At 40.6% G+C, this 21,182-nt stretch overlaps 1 protein-coding gene and 1 long non-coding RNA gene across 5 annotated transcripts in view; one reads left to right on the forward strand and one right to left on the reverse strand.

Moving 5' to 3' along the window:
* LOC139153087 (uncharacterized) overlaps positions 1-11,850 on the reverse strand; it is a 30,315-nt gene extending 18,465 nt beyond the window's left edge. For 2 of the 4 annotated variants that reach the window (XR_011556760.1, XR_011556757.1), the window contains exons 1-2: positions 11,667-11,850; positions 9,544-9,632 (exon numbers count right to left, since the gene is read on the reverse strand). This is a non-coding gene — a long non-coding RNA (uncharacterized lncRNA). Of the gene's footprint in view, positions 1-5,573; positions 5,831-9,543; positions 9,633-11,666 lie in introns of those variants that run through there. The other 2 variants (XR_011556759.1, XR_011556758.1) reach the window with 2 other exon arrangements.
* NAGLU (N-acetyl-alpha-glucosaminidase) lies at positions 1,026-19,805 on the forward strand. Its single transcript, XM_070726662.1, has 6 exons — positions 1,026-1,530; positions 5,616-5,763; positions 7,165-7,311; positions 9,552-9,637; positions 12,990-13,246; positions 15,881-19,805. The coding sequence occupies exons 1-6, from the start codon at positions 1,103-1,105 to the stop codon at positions 17,068-17,070; spliced, it is 2,256 nt and encodes a 751-aa protein (XP_070582763.1). The 5' UTR covers positions 1,026-1,102; the 3' UTR covers positions 17,071-19,805.
* Positions 19,806-21,182: the final 1,377 nt, after the last annotated feature.

Consider the following 21,182-nt stretch of genomic DNA (forward strand, 5'->3'; position numbering starts at 1 on the left):
TAAAGTAAAGTAACTTGGTGGATAAGACGTTGCGCTTTTTGGGCAGAAAGTTGGAGGTTCAGCGGATCAAATCCCTAGCACCATATAACAGGATGAACTCCCAGCTTCTGCCAACCTAGATGTTTGAAAGCACGTAAAAAATGCAAGTAGAAAAATAGGGACCATTTTGTTGGATAGGTAACAGCGCTTTGCATATGTTCAATGTTTAGTCAAGCCAGCCACATGACCACGGAGATGTCTTCAAACAGTGCTGGCTCTTAGAAATAGAGATGAGCACCACTCCTAGAGCTGGAAACAATTAGCACATATGTGTGGAGGAACCTTTACCTTTAGAAAGTATTAGGGGCCAAAGCATCCTTGTAACTTGTTCATATCAGCCTTTTCATCTTGTAAAATGGATTTTTTTTTCAGCAATTCTGTGAATATATTTCAGAATACTTCCTTAAGTTTCAAGCAGAAATTTATACAGTTACCTAATAAAATAACCAGAAGGCAAAAAAAGGGGGGGGGGGAAAGCTTCTCTCAAATTTGTTCAATATCATTGTCAAAAAAAATTGTGACTGAAGAAAAACAAGTAATTCTCTTGATTTAAAAACACTTTTTTATTCTTAAATGCATATGATAACTACACTATGATTACTTAGAAGCAAAAACATCACTTGATTTTAAATTCTGACTTCGGATTTTCCACTTTAGGAAGCTTTTCAAAACAGGTTAGAGAGCCACTTCTAACGGGTGGTTTAATTAGCTTTTCTGCCCTTTGTAGTGGGCTGGATTAAATTAAATTTGAGGTGCCTTTCCATTTTACATTTCTAATGGCTTCCGTTAAGTTTTGCTAGGCACGTCACTCGGCACAGGCCTCCCCTCTCCGCTTGTACGTAACATCCCAGAATCAGGTTTAACCCAATTGTATGGAACGCGCGCGAATCAAAGCAGGCTGCGACTTTCCCACCCAGCAGCGGCTCCCGTGATCGTCGTAGAAGCGTGGCAAGGAAAGCAATTGGCCTGCAAAGGAGCCACGGCAGCCATTGGCCAACGTGCTCGGGAGAGATCGTTCCCCGGAACTTCTCTGCCTTGTAGCTTCCCGTCGGGGTCCCTTCCTATGTCGCGTCTGCTCTTCCTTTTGCTTTGGGGGGCCGTCGGGGCTGCAGCAGCCGCTGCTAATCCCCGGCCTTCGCGGCAATGGGAAGCGATGGCTCGCTTGCAGCCGGAGGCGACAGGAGTCCGTCAGGCAACCGCGGTGCAGAAACTCCTGGAGCGGCTTCTGGGCCCGAAGGCAGCTTCTGCCTTCTCGGTGTCCGTGAACCGGACTTTGGCCGGGCCTGGCGGTCTCGACACATACCGGCTAATCTCGGACACGCCGGGCACCATAAACGTCTCTGGCTCCAGCGGAGTGGCCGCCGCGTCGGGGGTCTACCATTACTTGAAGGATTTCTGCGGCTGCCACGTCTCCTGGTCTGGGAGGCAGCTCCGATTGCCGGAGAGTTTGCCCCCTGTCTCCACAGAAGTTATCGTCACCAGCCCCAACAGGTGATTCGACGTCAGAAGAGAAGGAAGGCAAAGGGTCTCCCCTAACCTCTCTGTGCGAAGCAGGAGCATGTCCGGCTTGGCCTTGAAAATATGGGAAGGCATCTTTAAAGGCGGGCCCGGAAAACCCCGAGTTCCGCATCAGATAAATTCACCAGTCTGCCAATTGACCGAAAACTTTTGACCCTGAATCATTAGGTGCTGAAATGAAATTCACAGAATCTTTGACATATAAGCTGTATCTGGGACTTATTGCAAACTCCCTATTTTCCAATAGCTGTTTAAGGCAAACTGGTTCCCTTCAAGTTTCAAGCCTGTACAAGTAGACCTTGATTTACAACAGCTAGTTCAGGGGATGAGTTTACAACAACACTGAGGGGGGTGGAATAACACAATGACTTTTTCACCCCTAGGACTGCCCCACGATCACGAGATTAAAATTTAGATGCTTGGCAACTGGCATGTATTTATGATTGTTGCAATGTTCCAAGGTTACATGACCCATGTTTTGCAATCTGACAAGCAAAGTCAATGGGGGAGTCAGATTCACTTAACAACCTTGTTACTAACTTAATAACTTTAGTGATTAACTCTGGCAAGGGAGATTGTAAAATGGGGCAAAACACACTTAACTGTCTTGCTCAGCAACGTAAGTTTTGGGTCCAATTGTCATAAGTTGAGGATTACCTGTTAACTGCCTTAACATTCATAACTAATGATCGCTGAGTGTGTAATTCAATGAAATCCTTCCAGTTGAGAGTGAGCTGAAATAATTTTTCAAGTACAGTACAAAGCCTTTATTTCCCAATGAACTTGAGTCATGCAAGTTCATTGGGAACTTGCCAACTCACAGCCATTCATTTATGAGCATTCAGAGGTACAATGGCAGGTGACAAAATGACTTGTGACTAGTTTTCACACTTACAACTGTTGCAGCATCCCCATAGTCGTGTGATTAAAATGTGAGTACTATCTGAGGTCACACGATCACCACTTGTAAGCTTCCCTGGCAGCTTCTGACAAGCAAAGTCAATGGGGAAACTAGATTCATTTAACCATATTACTAATTGAGCAACTGCAGTAACAAGAAATTATGTAAAATGGGGCAATACTCACTTAACAAATTTCTCACTTAGCAACATAAATTCTGGGCTCAATGATGAACGCAAGTAAAAATATTATTTTACTGAAAATATTTTTACAGAATATTTTTATTCTGTATTTTTAATATTAAAAATAAAAATATTTTTAATATTTTTACTGAAAATATTATTTTACTGAAAGAGTAGAACAAACTTCCAGCAGACGTGGTAGATAAATCCACAGTAACTGAATTTAAACATGCCTGGGATAAACATATATCCATCCTAAGATAAAATACAGAAAATAGTATAAGGGCAGACTGGATGGATCATGAGGTCTTTTTCTGCCGTCAGACTTCTATGTTTCTAGGTCAAGGACTATGGTTTTTATTTTACTACAGAAAAGCCATTCTTCCTAGGTCCCCCTAGGGGGCAGTATTCAAGAGAATGGATTTAGAGAATAAAAACAGAAGATTGAGGGCAGAAAAAGACCTCATGGTCCATCTAATCTGGCCTTATACTACTACTACTACTACTACTACTACTACTACTACTACTAATAATAATAATAATAATAATAATAATAATAATAATAATAATCTATTAGATTTGTATGCCTCCTCTCTCCAAGGACTTTCTGTATTTTATGTTTATCCCAGGCATGTTTAAATTCAGTTACTGTGGATTTAGCGACCATGTCTACTGGAAGTTTGTTCCAAACATCTACTGCTCTTTCAATAAAATAATATTTTCTCACGTTGCTTCTGATCTTTCCCCCAACTAACCTCAGATTGTGTTCTTGTGTTCACTTTCCTATTAAAAACACTTCCCTCCTGAACCTTATTTAACTCTTTAACATATTTAAATGTTTCGATCATTTAAATATGTTAAAGTTAAAAAGAATGCTCCTTTTAACTACTCTGCCTGGAATGGGAAATATCCCTAGGGACCTCCCTAAAGGTGGCTTTCTAACCAGATCTATAAAACTGTTAGTAAACTGGTGGTAATGTCACAGAACCGTTTTTGCTGGTATTGGTGTGTAGATGCCGCCATTTTGTTTTTAGCTTATGCACAGAAACAGAGTCTCACAACATTGGAGGAAGTGAACCAGTAGCCAGTTAGTCAGCCACTAATATTCTGGCTATAAAGATGATGAGTAGCACCTTGAATTATGCTCCAAAAGAAACTGGGAGCCAGTATAGTTCATGCAGCAAACTGTTAATATGAGAAAACTGAGATATACACAAATGTTGGGAGAGCTGCAACATTTTAGGCCAGTTGTAACTTATGGTGCTCTTCAAAGGCAGCCCCATGTAAAATATGTTGCAGTCATCCAGTTGGAAGTGATCAAGGTATGAATGACTCTCCAAGCCAGATAGGAGTTCATGAGATAAGCTTTGCGTAAATATACTGCTCAAAAAAATAAAGGGAACACTCCAATAACACATCCTAGATCTGAATGAATGAAATATTCTCATTGAATACTTTGTTCTGTACAAAGTTGAATGTGCACAGCAGCACAAGTCTATAGAGAGGGGCGGCATACAAATCCAATAAATAAATAAATAAATGTGAAATTGATTGTCAATCAGTGTTGCTTCCTAAGTGGACAGTTTGATTTCACAGAAGTTTGATTTTCTTGGGAGTTATATTGTGTTATTTAAGTGTTCCCTTTATTACACAAATCTCAAGGTGCCATCCCTTTTGTGACAAAATGTAATACGGGTAGTCCTCTATTTATGATCACAAATGAACCCAGAATTTATGTTGCTAAGTGAGAAATTGTCTAGAACTCTGACCTGGCTGGGACTATGAATAAGGAAGAACTGAGGGAGGGGAGGGGGAGGGTTAGGGGTAAAAAGTATGAAAATTAAAATAAATATTTTTTTTTTAAAGTAATGAGGTTGTTAAGTGAATCTGGCTTCCCCAATGATTTTGCTTGTCAGACGGTCACAAAAGATGATCACATGACCCTGGGACACCACAATGGTCATATGACTCAGTTGTCAAGAATTTGAATATAAATCACATAACCATGGGCATGCTGCAAAAGTCATAAGTGTATAAAATGGTCCTAAGTCTTTCAGAGCTGTTGTAACTTCAAACAATTACTAAATGAACTACAGTACAAGGGCTACTTGTAACACTAACAATTGAAATAACTAACAGCTTATACCTCATTCATGATTTCTCTGATTGGCTGGAGATATAATGTTACAGATAACGCTAGGTTTACCAGGCTGTGCAAATCAGAGTGCAGAGATAATATGTACAGGCTAATCTCAGTCCATTGAGTCATCCTTTCCCATCATCGGCATGGTTCATGTGATTCGGCTACCACATTGAATGACTTTCCCAAGTAAACAGATAAAAACTCAGCTCATTTTGACTCTTCTTGATTATATGCATATGTTTTATCTTTCTTTCCCACCCCCACCCCACCCCAAAATTACGTAAATGGTTGGTCAATGTATTCTCCCAAAGTTTTTGTTCCCAAATAATCCAGCATAGCTCGGAATCCTGTGATTTTTCTGGTGAGCTCCAGCCAAAATACTATGTCTGATGGTATGAAAACTTTTCCTAACCAGTTAAGATTATCTAGGTAGTATTTACTTGTAGTCAATTCTTCCAAATTATCATTTTTAACGCGAATTTCTTATTCCGTGGTGACACAGTGGTTAGAATGCAGTATTGCAGACTAATTCTGCCGGCTGCCAATAGTTTTATTCTCACCGGCTCAACTTGACTCAGCCTTCCATCTTTCCAAGGTCAGTAAAATGAGAGCCCAGATTGTTGGGGGCAATAGGCTGATCCTGTAAACTGCTTAGAGGAGACTGTAAAGCATTGTGAAGCGGTATATAAATCTAGGTGCTGTTGCTATTACAATGAGAGTTACACAAGTGTGATATGCAGTATGGAAATTTGATAATTAAAAATGTATGAAGAATAATTTCATTAAGTACATTTAATTTATTGCTTATGCCTTTATTGTATTTTTCTCCTTAGGTTCCGCTTCTATCAAAATGTCTGCACTTACAGCTATTCGTTCGTGTGGTGGAGCTGGGACCGATGGGAACAGGAGATTGATTGGATGGCACTCCATGGTATTAACATGGCACTGGCATTCACTGGGCAGGAAGCCATCTGGCAGCGAGTATGTGTTATTAAGCACATTATTGTGGCTGTAATGGGATCTTCTCCACAGCACTTCCCATGCTCTACTTTAAAAAAAATATTTAAAAACACACATAAAAGACAAACACAAAAACACACATTTGGGATATTTACATCCCCATTTCTGTCAGAAGCTCTAACAGAGATATAGATATATATATATATTTACATTATTTTGTGAAGGTTTATGCTTGTATGTTTTGGTCTACATATCAAATAAAAATACTTTTATCCATTATTAATCTTTTAGGCTTTCTATATAATTTCACTTCCTTTGTCTTTTCTCTTTTTTAGCCAATTATAGAATTTATCCCTTACCCTATCTATCTATCTATCTATCTATCTATCTATCTATCTATCTATCTATTTATTTATTTGATTTTTATGCCGCCCTTCTCCTTAGACTCAGGGCGGCTTACAACATGTTAGCAATAGCACTTTTTAACAGCCAGCATATTGCCCCCACAATCCGGGTCCTCACTTTACCCACCTCGGAAGGATGGAAGGCTGAGTCAACCTTGAACTGGTGATGAGATTTGAACCGCTGACCTACAGATCTACAGTCAGCTTTAGTGGCCTGCAGTACATCACTCTACCTGCTGCGCCACCCCGGCTCATATCAAACTATAATAGCCTGAGTCCTCTTTCCCTTCTAATTTCCTTGTCAACTTGTCCATTTTTGCACGTTCCATGATTTTTTTGATTATCTTATCTTCTTTTGGAATATCTTCACTTTTCCATAAATGAGCATAGGTTATCCTTGCCATTATTAGAAATCCCTAGTAGAAAAAATTCTGTGTTTTTTTCAATTTCCTCATTCATAATTTATTTAAGCCATTTCACTATCGTGTTCTAGTTCTTATTCTGAATATGAACAGAAAAATGACCTGTTTTCCGTTTTACATTTCCAACAGTAGGAGATACGTTCAGAAACATTTTTGATATTCTTTCTGGTGATAGGTACCAGCAATAGAACATCTTGCATTGGTTTTCCTTGAATGCTTTTGATCTGATATTTGCCAATTGAAAGACCATGATCTTTCCCATTTATCTAATTCTATTGGATATCCAAAATTATTTGCCCAACCTATCATATTTTCCTTCACTATCTCCTCCTCCATTTCATAATAATAATAATTAATAATAATTTATTGGATTTGTATGCTGCCCCTCTCCGTAGACTCGGGGCTAATAACTAATTAAAAATTTGTAAATTTTACCAATACATTTTTCCTCTTTTCCCACGAGTATCCTATCTTTCCCATTTGCAATCTCTGCCCTTTCTTATCTTTCTGGAAAGTGTCTTGTATCTGGAGATACTGTATGTCCACCAATTCAATATTTTTCCTCTAATTCTGCTTTGCTATTATTGTTTTTGTAGGTGTATTTGTCGCTGGGTCTAAAACAATCAGAAATTGATGAGTACTTCACTGGCCCTGCTTTCCTAGCTTGGAACCGGATGGGGAATTTGCACTCTTGGGCAGGACCATTGCCCTTCTCCTGGCATCAGAAAAAACTAAATTTGCAGGTACGTAGGCTGGCAGATACGGAAAGTGTAGCCTGGTTTCTGGCAGCAAGGTACCTTCTGTCTTCTGTCATATTTTCTTTCATGCCCTTTGTGGCAAACTATAGTAGGCAAATGTGGTTTTATCTGCCCACCCCCCCGAGTTTTAAAGCGGTGAAGCTGAACCAGGTAATTTAATCCTGTTATTTTCTAGTCTATGTTTCAAGAAATGATTGGAGGAGATGTTCATAGTGAGGTAATCAATGGGGAAACGTGGTGGTGTACAGCACCCGGACTTTCTTAAAGTTACAATCCTGCATTTGTCTGGCAAGAGCCTCTGCTGCGTTATTTTAGCAAATACAATGATACCTCATCTTACAAACGCCTCTTCATACAAACTTTTCGAGATACAAACCCAGGGTTTAAGATTTTTTTGCCTCTTCTTACAAACTATTTTCACCTTACAAACCCACTGCCGCCGCTGGGATGCCCCACCTCTGGACTTCAGTTGCCAGTAAAGCACCCGTTTTTGCACTGCTGGGATTCACCTGAGGCTCCCTTCCATGGGAAATGCCACCTCCGGACTTCTGTGTTTTTGTGATGCTGCAGGGGAATCCCAGCAGCGCAAAAATGGGTGCTTCGCTGGCAACGAAGTCCGGAGGTGGGGTTTCCCAGAGAAGGGAGCCTTAGTAAAATCGCAGCATCGCAAAAACACAGAGGTCCGGAGGTGGGGTTTCGAGGACTTTGGTGTTTTTGCAATGCTGCGATTTCACTGATGCTCCCTTCGCTGGGAAACCCCACCTCCGGACTTCCGTTGCCAGCAAAGCGCTCATTTTTGCGATGCTGGGATTCCCCTGCTGGGATTCCCTGCAGCATCACAAAAACACAGAAGTCCGGAGGTGGGGTTTCCCATCGAGGGGAGCCTCAGGGAAATCCCAGCAGCGCAAAAACGGGCACTTCGGCTGGCAAAAGGGGTGAATTTTGGGCTTGCACACATTAAACGCTTTTCCATTGATTCCTATGGGAAACATTGTTTCGTCTTACAAACTTTTCACCTTAAGAACCTCGTCCTGGAACCAATTAAGTTTGTAAGACAAGGTATCACTGTATTTTTTTCTCTCTCTCCAATCGCAGTACAATAAAAATTATAACAACAACATCAAATTATTTTACAATAAATCAATTTCAGGAAGTTATAGTACACAAGCCAAATGCTACCACCTTCACTTTTGACATCTGGATAAAAATAGCTGCCCAATTTTTTAATGCTATACAAATATACTATTACCTAAGACCCCATTTAAGCTGTTCCAAATTCTAGTATCTCACATTGAATAGGCTGAAATGCTAGTGTTATTTTAAAAGACACAAGGATGTCTGCTCTTTATATTAAAGATGACAACATTAACAGTCCTATTATCCTGGTAAACTGATCATAACCAGTCTCATAGTTTCCGAAATAGATTCATGGGCATTTTTGGTGCTTGTAATATTAGACTCTTATTCTTCTGCCTCCTAACTCAGAATGGCTGACATGGAGATTGGTTCTTGCATTGTATCATCACAGTTATTATAGAAAATATTAACCTGTCTGTGACCGTCAAGCATCAGAATTGGTCAGGTATGGGTTCCCGACCAGCATGCTAGATTTATCAGCTGATTTAATAAATCAGAGTTATTTCTCTTTTCTTGGGGATGTTATGGGAGCTTTTATAATGAATTGCAGCCCAATATTTTTGAAAATTCTGGGAATGAAGAACAGAGTGAATTAAATAGTCTTTTAAACTCCTTTGTTTATTTATTTGTGTCTCACCTTTATTACACACCATGATTTTGAGTAAAGCAGGAATTATCAGAAAATTAGGTCATAAATCTCATATATTGGCCCATAGAATACACAGCCGGCCACCTTCTAGACCAGGGGTAGGCAGAGTTGGCTCTTCTATCACATGTGGACTTCAACTCCCAGAATTCCTGAGCTAGCATGATTGGCTCAGGGATTCTGAGAGTTGAAGTCCACAAGTCATAGAAGAGCCGACTTTGCCTACCCCTGTTCTAGCCAATTTTATGGAGGTTTTATTTCATTTATTTATTTTGTTAATTAGATTTGTTTGCCGCCTTCTCCGAGGACTCGGGGCGGCTAACAGCATATAATATAACAATAGAGTACAACGGCAAATCTAATTAAATTAGTTGCGGGGAATATTTTTGATTATTCTGTGGCTTTGCTTCATTGCTCCATCGTGGCTTTTTTACCTTCCCAGTACAGGATCCTAGAGAGGATGAGGTCTCTGGGTATGTTTACAGTGCTTCCTGCATTCGCTGGGCATATCCCTCAAGGCATTCTGAGGTAAAAGAACAAAATGAGTTTGGTTGAGCATATAAGAAATTACATCATGCCAGTACGGACTGTTTTCCAAGCATTGTCTGCATCATAGTTTCTCATCCTTGGCAATTTTAAGATGTATGAACTTCAATTCCAGAATCCTGGAAGACCATATATTTTAAAGTTGCCAATATTTATACCAGTGGTTCTCAACCTTTCTAATGCCGCGACCATAGTTCCCTGTAAGCTGAGCAGTGAGCAATCGCTCACTTAAAAATCATCATCAACTCAGAGTTTTCCAAACCTGCCCAGAAGCTGAGAGGGAAAGAGTGAGAGGGAAGGAGAGAGAGAGGAAGAGAGAGAAACAGATAGAAAAAAGAGAGGAAGGAAAAGAGAAAGAAAAAGAATGGGAGTAAGGAAGAGAGAAAGAAAATCAAAATCTAGTTTGAAACTAGCTCAACTATTTAAGTGGCATTTTGATATTGATAGAGTTGCCCTATGATGAACTCACTGTTATAGACATACAGTACAGTATTTTATTTTGAAATTCTCTGAGGCAAAACAGGGTGGGTTTTTTATTTGTTTGTTTGTTTGTTTGTTTGTTTATTAATTAATTCATTCATTCATTCATTCATTCATTTATTCATTCATTTATTTATTTATTATTTCTGTGCCGCCCAGTCCCGAACGGACTGCTGCTCAGACACTATACTTTTCCGCCCACCGCAAAAAAAAATTAGAGGGAACAGTGGCCGCGACCCCTTAATACAGTTCCTCATGTTGTGATGACCCCCAACCATAAGTCTAGTGCCAATTCTCCCAACAGAGCTTTAAGCTGATTGGCAGGAAGGTCAGAGGGACACCCCCCACTGTAAAAACCTGATTGGTTCAATTGTAAAAATATGTTCCAAGGCACCAGAAGCTTTAGTTCCTAACACCATGGGAAATTTGTCTTTTCTAAAGGTCTTAGGCGACCCCTGTGAAATGGTCGTTCGACCCCCAAAGGGGTTCCGACTCCCAGGTTGAGAACCACCGGTCTATACCCTTTAAAAAAAAAATAATAATAATTCCATCAGTCCTAGCCAACTCTTATAAAGCTGGAAAGCATACACTTGGAAAGACTGGCCTATATAGGTAGGTATACACCCCAGACCACAATGGAGCTCAAAATTAAGCGAGTTCTTTCTTTAGTGAGTTTTGCCCCTTTTTATGACCTTTCTTGCCACATTTGTTAAGTGAATCACTGCAGTTGATACGTTAGTAACCCATTTGTTAAGTGTATCAGGTTTCCAAATTTCAGAAGTTCACAAAAGGAGATCATATGATCCTGGGACACACAATGGTCATAAATATGAGTCATGTGCCAAGCATCTGAAATTTGATCACATGATTATTTAATTACATATATTTCTATGCCACCCAACGCCCAAGGGACTTGGGCATGCTGCAAAGGTTGTAATTGTGAAAAACTGTCATCATAAGTCACTTTTTTCAGGGCTATTGTAACTCTGAATGATCATTAAGTGAATTGTTATAAGTCAAGGACTACCTGTACTTGCTGGCAGCAGACACCCCCCCCCCCCAAGGTTTTCAGACTTTGTGGAAAGGAAACTTGTGGTTCTTTCTTATGGAAAGGATGTACTGTATTTTTTGGAGTATAAGACGCATCTTTTTCCTCCCTAAAAGAGGATGAAAATGTTGGTGCATCTTATACACAGAATACAGCCATTTTTGGCTTCCCAGAGCCCCACCTCCACATGGGCCTGTTTTTTTTTTTTAAAAAAAGGGTGCACAAAGGATGAAGGAGGCCTGCAGAGTGATCCTGGAGGCTGGGGAAAGGCAAAACCACCCCTATTTTTGCGACAAACAGAGTGTTTTTGTCTTCCCCCAGCCCTTAGGAGCACTCTGCAGGTTTTGCAAGCCCTCTGTGTGCCCTGTTTTTCACAAAAATGGGTGAAAAGGGGTGTTTTTGCAAAAAATGGGGTGTGCCAGAGGAGGCTTGCAGAGTGCTCTTGGGGGACGGGGAGGACAAAACCCTTTTTTCCTTACTTACCTCTTGGAAATATTGTACACCGGGGTGTCTCATAATCCAGTACTTATCCACAGTGATTACAGTGGTCTTTCTCCAAGGTATGAATGACAGGCTGGACCCAAAAGTGAGGATTTAGAATAGAGAATGTAGGAGCATGAGAAATGTTGAGGGAAATATTCGTGGGAAAGCCAAATAAGAGAGAACTCCCCGAGGGGAAATGGGTTTAAATAATTCTGTGAAGTGCTTTGAACCCAAGCAGAATATATTTTCCTTTATTATTAACCGGACCTCTTAGCATCTAGGTCCAAAGGTCAGTGGAGAAGATACAGCAGGGACACATGATCTTGAGTGTATTTCTTGCCTTTGACATTTTCTAATACAGTGGTACCTCATCTTACGAACGCCTCTTCTAACAAACTTTTCAAGATACGAACCAGGTGTTTAAGATTTTTTTGCCTCCTCTTCCAAACTATTTTCACCTTACGAACCCAAGCCGTTGCTGCTGGGATGAAGGGGTTTCTTTTTTTCCCCTTTTTTGAAGAAAGAAAAGGGAGGGGCGGATTGGAGGGTGAAAGACTGCATTAACAAAAGTAGGAGAACAGCGTGCCTGCAGGCACTGAAAGAGTGTCTTTTGAAGAAACAAAAGGGAGGGGCGGCTTGGAAGGGGAAAGACTGCATTTAAAAAAATAGGAGAACAGCGTGCTTGCAGGCACTGAAAGAGTGTCATTTGAAGAAAGAAAAGGGAGGGGCGGCTTGGAGGGGGAAAGACTTTGCAGAGAACAGCATGCTTGCAGAGGCACTGAAAGGGTGTCTTTTGAAGAAAGAAAAGGGAGGGGCAGCTTGGAGGAAAGATTTTGCAGAGAACAACGTGCTTTTGCAGATAACAACGTGCTTGCAAAGGCAATGAAACAGTGTCTTTTGGAGAAAGAAAAGGGAAGGGCGCCCCCCTTGCCTTTCTTCCTTCCGACTCACCCGTTAGCCTAGCCTTGCTTCTTCCACCCGCCCCCTTTAGCTGCTCCTCCCTGCCCTCTGTTCACCTCCCTTCTAAAGTTTGGGATTTTCCTGAAGGATTTGCACGCATTATTTGCTTTTACCTTGATTCCTATGGGAAACATTGTTTCATCTTACAAACTTTTCACCTTACGAACCTCCTCCTGGAACCAATTAAGTTCTTATCATGAGGTACCACTGTATTCTTGATTCCTGCCATAACAATCATGGAGTATTTTTTTTTGGTTGACTAAATCTTCTTGCAGAATCTTGTAGCGCTTAACATATAATTCAAAGAATTTGGAGTTGACTTTGTGATCTGTTTCACAACGTTGTTGTTTTTTCCCCTGTTAGAGTTTTTCCACAGGTTAATGCCACGCAGCTGGGGAACTGGAGTCATTTTGATTGCACCTATTCGTGTGCTTACCTCTTGTCACCTGAAGACCCCATGTTTCAGGTCATAGGGACCCTCTTTCTAAAGGAGGTTATCAGAGAGTTTGGTACAGATCATGTATACAGTGCTGACACCTTCAACGAGATGCGCCCACTCTCATCAAACACCACCTACATTTCCAAGGTCAGCACAGCTGTCTTCCGCTCTATGACTGGAGGTATGAAATGACAGGGGCCCTTGTTCCTCCCTATTTTTGCTCCCTATTTATCCCTGTTCGTCTTTAGCCTTTTAACACATTGTCTTTAGTTCATTTATGAAAGCATTCCGCCCTCCCCCGGTGGGTCGCCCTCTAGGAAGGCACAGCATGCCATAATTGCCACATCAGAATGAAATGACAGAAAGTTTTCTCGGAGGACGACCTTTAATGCATCAAGACCTCTCCTTTTTATAGTATATCACAGTTCTGGCATGTGGTACAGAATAACCAATTGCGAACGCCACATACATTAAGCCAGCACGATATAAAGCAAACTTCTCTTGTGGCTTCCCTATAGATAATTAACGGAAGCTACAATCTTTGCCCCTTTCCTGGAATGTGTTTTTACTGGTGATTAACAAAGGAATGTGCAAGGCATATATTTCCTTATCGTGATTCTGCAAGATGCTTGCTCAGCCTGGGCTTTGGTGCCTGCCTTTCCATAGAGGAAGAATAAAGGTCTTATTCAGCACATAATTTAGGCGTAGAATATCACTCTCCAGTAATATTTTATTCCCAAATTCCAGTGCTTATAAACCTATGATTACAACACATTTAGCCATGCATATTGCAAGAATAATAGTAAATACAGCTTGGCAGCCTAGTGGTGAAGATAATCGCCTCCTTTTCGAAAGGTTGAGAGTTCAATCCTAGGCATAGTTTATCTCCTAGGGCGCAAAGAAAAAAATATCTGACCTCCTCATGTCATCCATCCAGTAAATGTTCAGCTTCATCCAATGGGGTTACAGTCATAAAAAGGGAATTTATATTTCAAGAATAATTATAGAGCCTCTTCAAAATTTCAAATGGTGAATTAATATCTAGAAAGGCTGTGGAAGATCAGAGTTTCTTTTTAATAATGTATTAAAATCTGTAACTTTTTCTCCCATGAGAAAATAATAAGAAAAATAAGAATAAGAAACATCTCAATCAATAACATTGAAGCAGTTATCAATCAAGCTTGCAAATAAACTATTAAAAATCTGATGAAATTAAAACAGTTTCCTTAAAAGATATAAGCTTCTTCCACTCCTGGGGTGCTGCCATAAAGAAGCCCCTGTCTCACATTATCACCAGACACATCTTCCTTGGGGATCAGTTGCAATATTTCTGTAATTTCCGTGTGGGATAAGATGGTCCTTTCCTTGCTGAATAGCAAATAAGCACATAATGTGATTTTTTTGCCCAGCTACCTAGAATATGAATCATATATAAGGTTTTGTACTTATTTATTCAAAAGTGGGCATCATTCTGTTTCTTGTGTCTGACATTTTATGAACTTTGTTTTGTTTTGTTTTTATTTTCTTTAAATTATGTAGAAATTACTAATTTCCTGCCTTGGACTAAGCCAGTATCTTCATATGTTTATATGTTGCTCAGAGATATTATTCTGCATAATTTTAAGTTAGAAGTGAAGCACAGCAGAAAAAAACATTCCAACTCTTTTAAAAAGAATTTGGGGTTTATTTAGGAGAGGAGGGGTGTTAAATGTAAAATCCTGTTCTTCTATCATGGAATTCAGGGTACTCAAAGCATTGAATGTTAATATCTATATCAGAAACCTAATCAAGAGATAGTGATTTGTCCAAGTAATCTGGCTGAATAGAGATTTCAGTCAAGGCTTCGTCAGCTTCAATTCATCCATGGCACCATACTAATTCGCATATTATGTTTATATCTAGTAGATTTACAGCTATAGTTTTCAGGTTATGATTAATTGTATTGCTGTGATTGTCAGATCTGTAACATAAAAAGCAGAGAACCAGAAACATTTTCTTCCAAGAGAAATCCAGGGCACAAAATACAAACAATGTTAGGCAGATAATTGAAAAGTACATAGCATGCCAACAGCATTACAGGTTTGTAAACAGGAAGAAACCAAACCTACCTTTGAAGAGTGTTCGGAAACTTCAGATCGTGCAGAATGCAGCTGCAAGAGCTATCATGGGCTTCCCCAGGTATGCCCATGTCACACCAACACTCCGCAGTCTGCATTGGTTGCCGATCAGTTTCCAGTCACAATTCAAAGTGTTGGTTATGACCTATAAAGCCCTTCATGGCATTCGACCAGAATATCTCCAGGACCGCCTTCTGCCGCACAAATCCCAGCAACCGGTTAGGTCCCACAGAGTTGGCCTTCTCCGGGTACTGTCGACGAAACAATGTCGTCTGGCGGGACCCAGGGGAAGAGCCTTCTCTGTGGTGGCCCCGACCCTCTGTAATGAACTCCCCCCGGAGATCAGGATTGCCCCCACCGTCCTTGCCTTTCGTAAACTTAAAACCCACCTCTATCGTCAGGCATGGGGAAATTGATTCCCCTGGGTCGTTTCCGTTTTATGTATGGTTTGTCTGAGATATATGACTGTTTTTTATATTAAGGGTTTTAAATTGCTTTTAATCATTGGATTTGTACTGTTTTGTTTTTGTGAGCCGCTCCGAGTCTTCGGAGAGGGGCGGCATACAAATCTAATAAATAATAATATAATTATTATTATTATTATCAAGAAATGAACAGGATAAGAAATGGTACTGAATAAAAGTAATTGGTTCTGAATTTGTGTTTTCCCCTTCTCTGGATTGTGCCTGTCCTCCTAGTTGACCCCCATGCCATATGGTTGATGCAAGGGTGGCTTTTCCAACACCAGAGAGACTTCTGGCAACCGGCTCAGGTTAAAGCTCTTCTTCATGGTGTACCTATAGGCAGGATGCTGGTGCTGGACCTCTTCGCTGAATCTAAGCCCGTCTATCTCTGGACTGAGTCCTTCTATGGGCAGCCTTTCATTTGGTGTATGCTTCACAACTTCGGTGGGAACCATGGCCTTTTTGGCATGGTGGAGAACATCAACCAAGGTCCCTTTGAAGCCAGGCGTTTTCTCAACTCTACTATGATTGGCATTGGCCTCACCCCGGAAGGAATTGAACAGAACGATGTGATATACGAACTCATAACTGATTTAGGTTGGCTCAGGGAGCCGGTAAATCTGCAACAGTGGGTTGCCGCATACAGTACAGAGCGCTATGGTGTCAAAAACATGCAGGTAATAAAGGCCTGGCAACTGCTATTCCAGAGTGTCTACAATTGTTCAGGGCCTTGTGTAAATCACAACCACAGCCCCCTTGTTCACCGTCCTTCTTTTCGGATGAACACAGAGGTCTGGTACAACGAGAGTGATGTCTACAAAGCCTGGCAGCTGTTTCAAAATGCTTCTGGTGAACTGGGCAACAGCAGCACCTTCTGCTATGACCTCGTGGATGTGGTACGTCAGGTTCTGCAACAGCGAGTGAGTGATTACTATTTGGAAATCAAACAGGCTTTTCAGAAACGCATGCTGTCACAACTCCTGGTTACTGGTAGTGTTCTAATCTTCGACCTTCTTCCAGAACTGGACGCTCTTCTCTCCAGTGATGGGCGTTTTTTGCTAGGACGATGGCTGGAAGCTGCCCACAAAATGGCCACCAGCAAAAAAGAGGAAGAGTTTTATGACTTCAATGCACGCAACCAGCTAACCCTTTGGGGACCTGATGGCAACATTTTGGACTATGCCAACAAACAGCTTGCAGGGTTGATGCTGGACTATTACAGGATGCGTTGGAAGCTTTTCATTATCACCTTGGTGAAATGCCTCGATTCTGGAACACCTTTTCACCAAGATCAATTTAACCAAGCTATCATCAAAGCAGAAAGGGGATTTATCTACAATGGAAAACAGTATCCATCAAAACCTATTGGCAATACGCTAGATATAGCTACAAAGATATATCTTAAATATTACCCCCTGCCATGAAGTACAGTCACTTCTTTAGAGATACTCTGCTCTCAGCATAACTTTTGTGATCATCGATTCCAGCTTTGTATTTGTATTGGTTTACTGACTCAAAGCTCACTCTGATTATTTTAAAAGATGTGCCAATGTCCACAAACTGGAACTATAAGGGAGAAAAGGCCTAGATTTCAGCCTTTAGAAAAAACCTCCATCAGACTATGTGCAAAATTGTGGAAGTAATACTTCTAATGGGTAGTAACTAAATATGATTTGTAATCATTGGCAAAAATTCAGCATATGAACTTAGAATAAAGATAAAGGTAAGTTTCTCCCTGTCCAGTCATGTCAGATTCTAGGACAGCGGTTCTCCAACTCTGGGTTGTGACCCTTGAGGGCTCAAATGACCCTTTCACAGGGGTCACCTAAGACCATCAGAAAATACATATTTCCAATGGTCTTAGCAAGACACCGTTCCTTTATCCATATCCAGGTGGGTCTGCCCATATGCAAATAGACTACTGCAAAAAAAGTTATCTGTACCATGGGAACTTCTGAGCACATGCAGAAGCCAAATTTCCGGTACTGCATCGCCATCTTGTTTCTGGGTGGTTGAGATTTTTTTGCATTTAAAAAAAAAATGGTACTATGCATGTGCTCTAAAAGCACATGTGCACCCACGAAGTGCGGCCACACAGCGCAGCAGGAAGTGAACCAGCAGCAAGGTATGTTAGAATTCACCCCTGAGTTTCCTAATTATTTTATTATTTTATGGTTGGGGGTCACCACACATGAGGAACTGTATTAAAGGGCCATGGCATTAGGAAGGTTGAGAACCACTGCTCTAGGAGATGGCACTTATCCTAGTTTCTTAGTCAAGGGAACCAGTGTTGCCCAAAGACATTTCCGTGGTTATGTGGCCAACATGACTATATGCCAAAGCCATATGAAATCCTGCTACCTGAGTGGTAGCTATTTATCTACTTGCTTTTGTGTGCTTTTGGATTGCTAGGTGGGCAGGAGCTGGGACGTGCAGTGAGAGCTCATCCTATCGCATGACACTTGGGTCTCAAACCCAGACTGAGCTGACAAGCTCAGTGTTTTCACTTCTGAGCCCTCTTAGAGGTACCTGCCTTTATTATTCAAATAATTGGAGCATGGCTGTATTGACCGTATTAGTAGAAATCAGTGCTATTTGTACAGATGATTACAAAACCATGTTTAGCTCCTCAGGACAACTATATCCCTATTCAGCCATCTTTGTCTCTGTAAATCATTCTATGCAATTGATACCAATGTAATTTTGCTCCTCTGAGAAAGTGCCTATAAAGGAAATTGCTCTTGACTTATGCAGAACCTCTACAGGCAAAGCCATATTTGTTTTGTTGAAAAGTCAATATAATGAAGAATCAACAAACTAAAAATAACTATAGAGAAATGTGTTTTTCTTCTATAACTATACAAAAGAAAAGATGCATAATCGATTCCAGTGCCTGCTGATCATTTATATGCTGGTTTGTAGGATGCCCTTCCAAAATTAATAGGAACAGCTTGGAATGCAGAGGAAGGGATTCAACTCAAGTTCTCATTTCACAAGCATGGGATTGACTTATAGAGGACTTTGAGATGAACCAATGTTGCCTCTTCATGGACTTGGAAATAATTTTATGAACAGTACCTAAGCTGTTCCCACTAGCTGCCTTCCAGGTATATATGATCTATAATTCACATTATCTTTTCATTATGGAACATGTGATATTTACATGGTCTAATTAATCCACTGGAAAAATATTAATTCATCTAGTTAAGACAATTTCCCCAAACCCTCCTAGCTCGTGTGTATTATTATTTTCCTCTGGTCATAACCTTTTATAGTGCCTTGCTCTTTTTGAATTACAAAGTTATATTTACACTCACCAAAGGTAGGTTCTAACTTACCTCTCTGCCGGTTTGTTTCCTCCCATGCTGCAAGGCTGCGCTGCATGGTCGCAGTTTTTGCACAGTAGCAAAAAATCCCCAAAAGGTGAAAATAAGATTGTAATACATGTGCAATACCAGAAACTCAGCTTCTGCACATGCACAGAAGAAGAAAAACCTGGGGGAAATTCCCCCCTATTGTGGTTAGCTCTGGCCCAGCTCCTGCCCCAAGGACTGTGGATGTGGGGGAGACCTCCACATGCTGCAGGCCTGTTTTGCCCCCGGTGGAATCTGCTGATGAAGGCTCCTCTGACCAAGAAGACATGAGTGGCAGGGAGGAGGAGAGTGGGGCAGACAGCTCAGAAGGAGATCAATTATCTAGCTCCTCCTTGGATTCAGAACAAGAGTTAATGATACAGCCATGCATCTGGAGAGCAATGCATAGGCAACAACAACTGAGAGATTATTATCAAAGAAAATGAGGCCACCTGTGGTTGGGTGGGGCTGTGGTAATTAGTGAGGCTGCTATAAATAGCAGCCTGTGGGTTTGGCCATTGTGGAGGATTATCTGATCGTTGTGTTTCCTGACTGCTTTACTGACTTTGACTTTTTGTGTGTGCTGATTTTTCCCCGCTTTGAAACTAAACCAGAGCAAAGTGTGTTTCACTTTGTGAAAGAAGGACTGTGAATTGCCTCACAACTGCAAGCTAAGTATCACAGAACTGATAAGGGACTTGTATAAATTACCAGTTTGTTTGGAGACGAGTGCTCTTTGCTATACCAAAAGAGGGCTTAGTTTAAGTGAATTTTCATTATAAAGAACATTGTTTTGAATTTTCAAACGTGTGTGTGTCTGAAATTTGTACCTGTGAATTTTTGGGAGGATTCTACCAGAGAGCCCGACAACACCCCCCAACAAAAGATGGTGGCCTCCATGGACCGCCACTGACTGATCTGTTTCCATGATGTTACCAGCAGGTTGCTACTGGTTCAGGAGAATTGGTCTCTGAACCAGGAAGAATCCACCTCTGACACTTACCAAGATTTATATACAGAGTTCCTTTGTTTATCATGGGTGTTACACTCCAGGACCATCCCCGATAAATGAAAATCCGCGAAGTAGGGATGCTATATTTATTTAAGTATTTATACACTATTTTAAGGCTTTATAAACCCTCCCCTGCACTTTTGCGCTACACAAACCTTTCCCATTCCCTTAATAACCATTCCCACACTATTCTGCACATGTATTGTACCTTTACACTTACTGTAAAACGTTTTGAATTCCTAAACCTAAGTGATGAAACTATGCTCCATGTGAAATGGCCGAATGTAGAAGCAGACTCAGAGATGGGAAGGCTGCACACAGACGAAAACTAAATAATGCGCTACTGTACTGAGCCAATCAAGCTCCGGGATACAAAGCAGCACTCTGGTTGGTCACTTCTCCATCAATCAACCAATCGTGTGTTGTTTACAATCTCTAGTAGGCAAATACTGTATGGCGGGCAAGTTCCGCAGAAAACCCGCGAAGTAGTGAAAATCCACAATATATTTTTACATTAATATTTTGTATGCACCGAGTCTGAAAAAGGTGAACGGCGAAGTGGTAAGGGAACACTACATCATAAAATTTAATCTAGTGATTTCTGAGTTTCATTTTTGTACAGGTTTTCCCTCTTGTGGTCAAAGAGGGGCAAAACAAAGACTTGGAATATTTCAAAGGATATACCTTGATTTTCACGGGTTCGAACTTCGCGAATAGCCTATACCACGGTTTTTCAAAAAATATTAATTAAAAAAATACTTTGCAGGTTTTTTTCCTATACCACGGTTTTTCCTGCCCGATGACGTCATATGTCATCGCCAAACTAATAATTTTTGCAAATAAATAACAAAAAAACAATTATTGTTAATAAATAATTATGTTTATAAATATCAGGATCACTAAGTGTCTTATTCAATGGTGAATACCAGTAATAATGGTGAGTAAATGGTTGTTAAGGGAATGGGAAATGGCAATTTAGGATATTAAAGTGTTAAGAGAAGGCTTGTGATACTGTTCATAGCCAAAAGTGGTGTATTTACTTCCGCATCTCTACTTCGCGGAAATTAGACTTTCGCGGGCGGTCTCGGAACGCATCCCCCGCAAAAATTGAGGGAACACTGTATAATAAAGCTGCTGGAACCCTTTTATTTAATGGAAAAAATATGTAATA

This window comes from Erythrolamprus reginae, chromosome Z (genome assembly GCF_031021105.1).
Source record: "Erythrolamprus reginae isolate rEryReg1 chromosome Z, rEryReg1.hap1, whole genome shotgun sequence".
NCBI lineage: Eukaryota > Metazoa > Chordata > Lepidosauria > Squamata > Dipsadidae > Erythrolamprus > Erythrolamprus reginae.

What these genes read in the sequence shown, in the direction of transcription:
- NAGLU (XM_070726662.1), top strand. Translation starts at nt 1,103, where the DNA reads ATGTCGCGTCTGCTCTTCCTTTTGCTTTGGGGGGCCGTCGGGGCTGCA. An exon ending in AGAAAAAACTAAATTTGCAG is followed by an intron (nt 7,312 to 9,551) that starts GTACGTAGGCTG and finishes TTACCTTCCCAG; the next exon opens with TACAGGATCCTAGAGAGGAT. An exon ending in ATCCCTCAAGGCATTCTGAG is followed by an intron (nt 9,638 to 12,989) that starts GTAAAAGAACAA and finishes TTCCCCTGTTAG; the next exon opens with AGTTTTTCCACAGGTTAATG.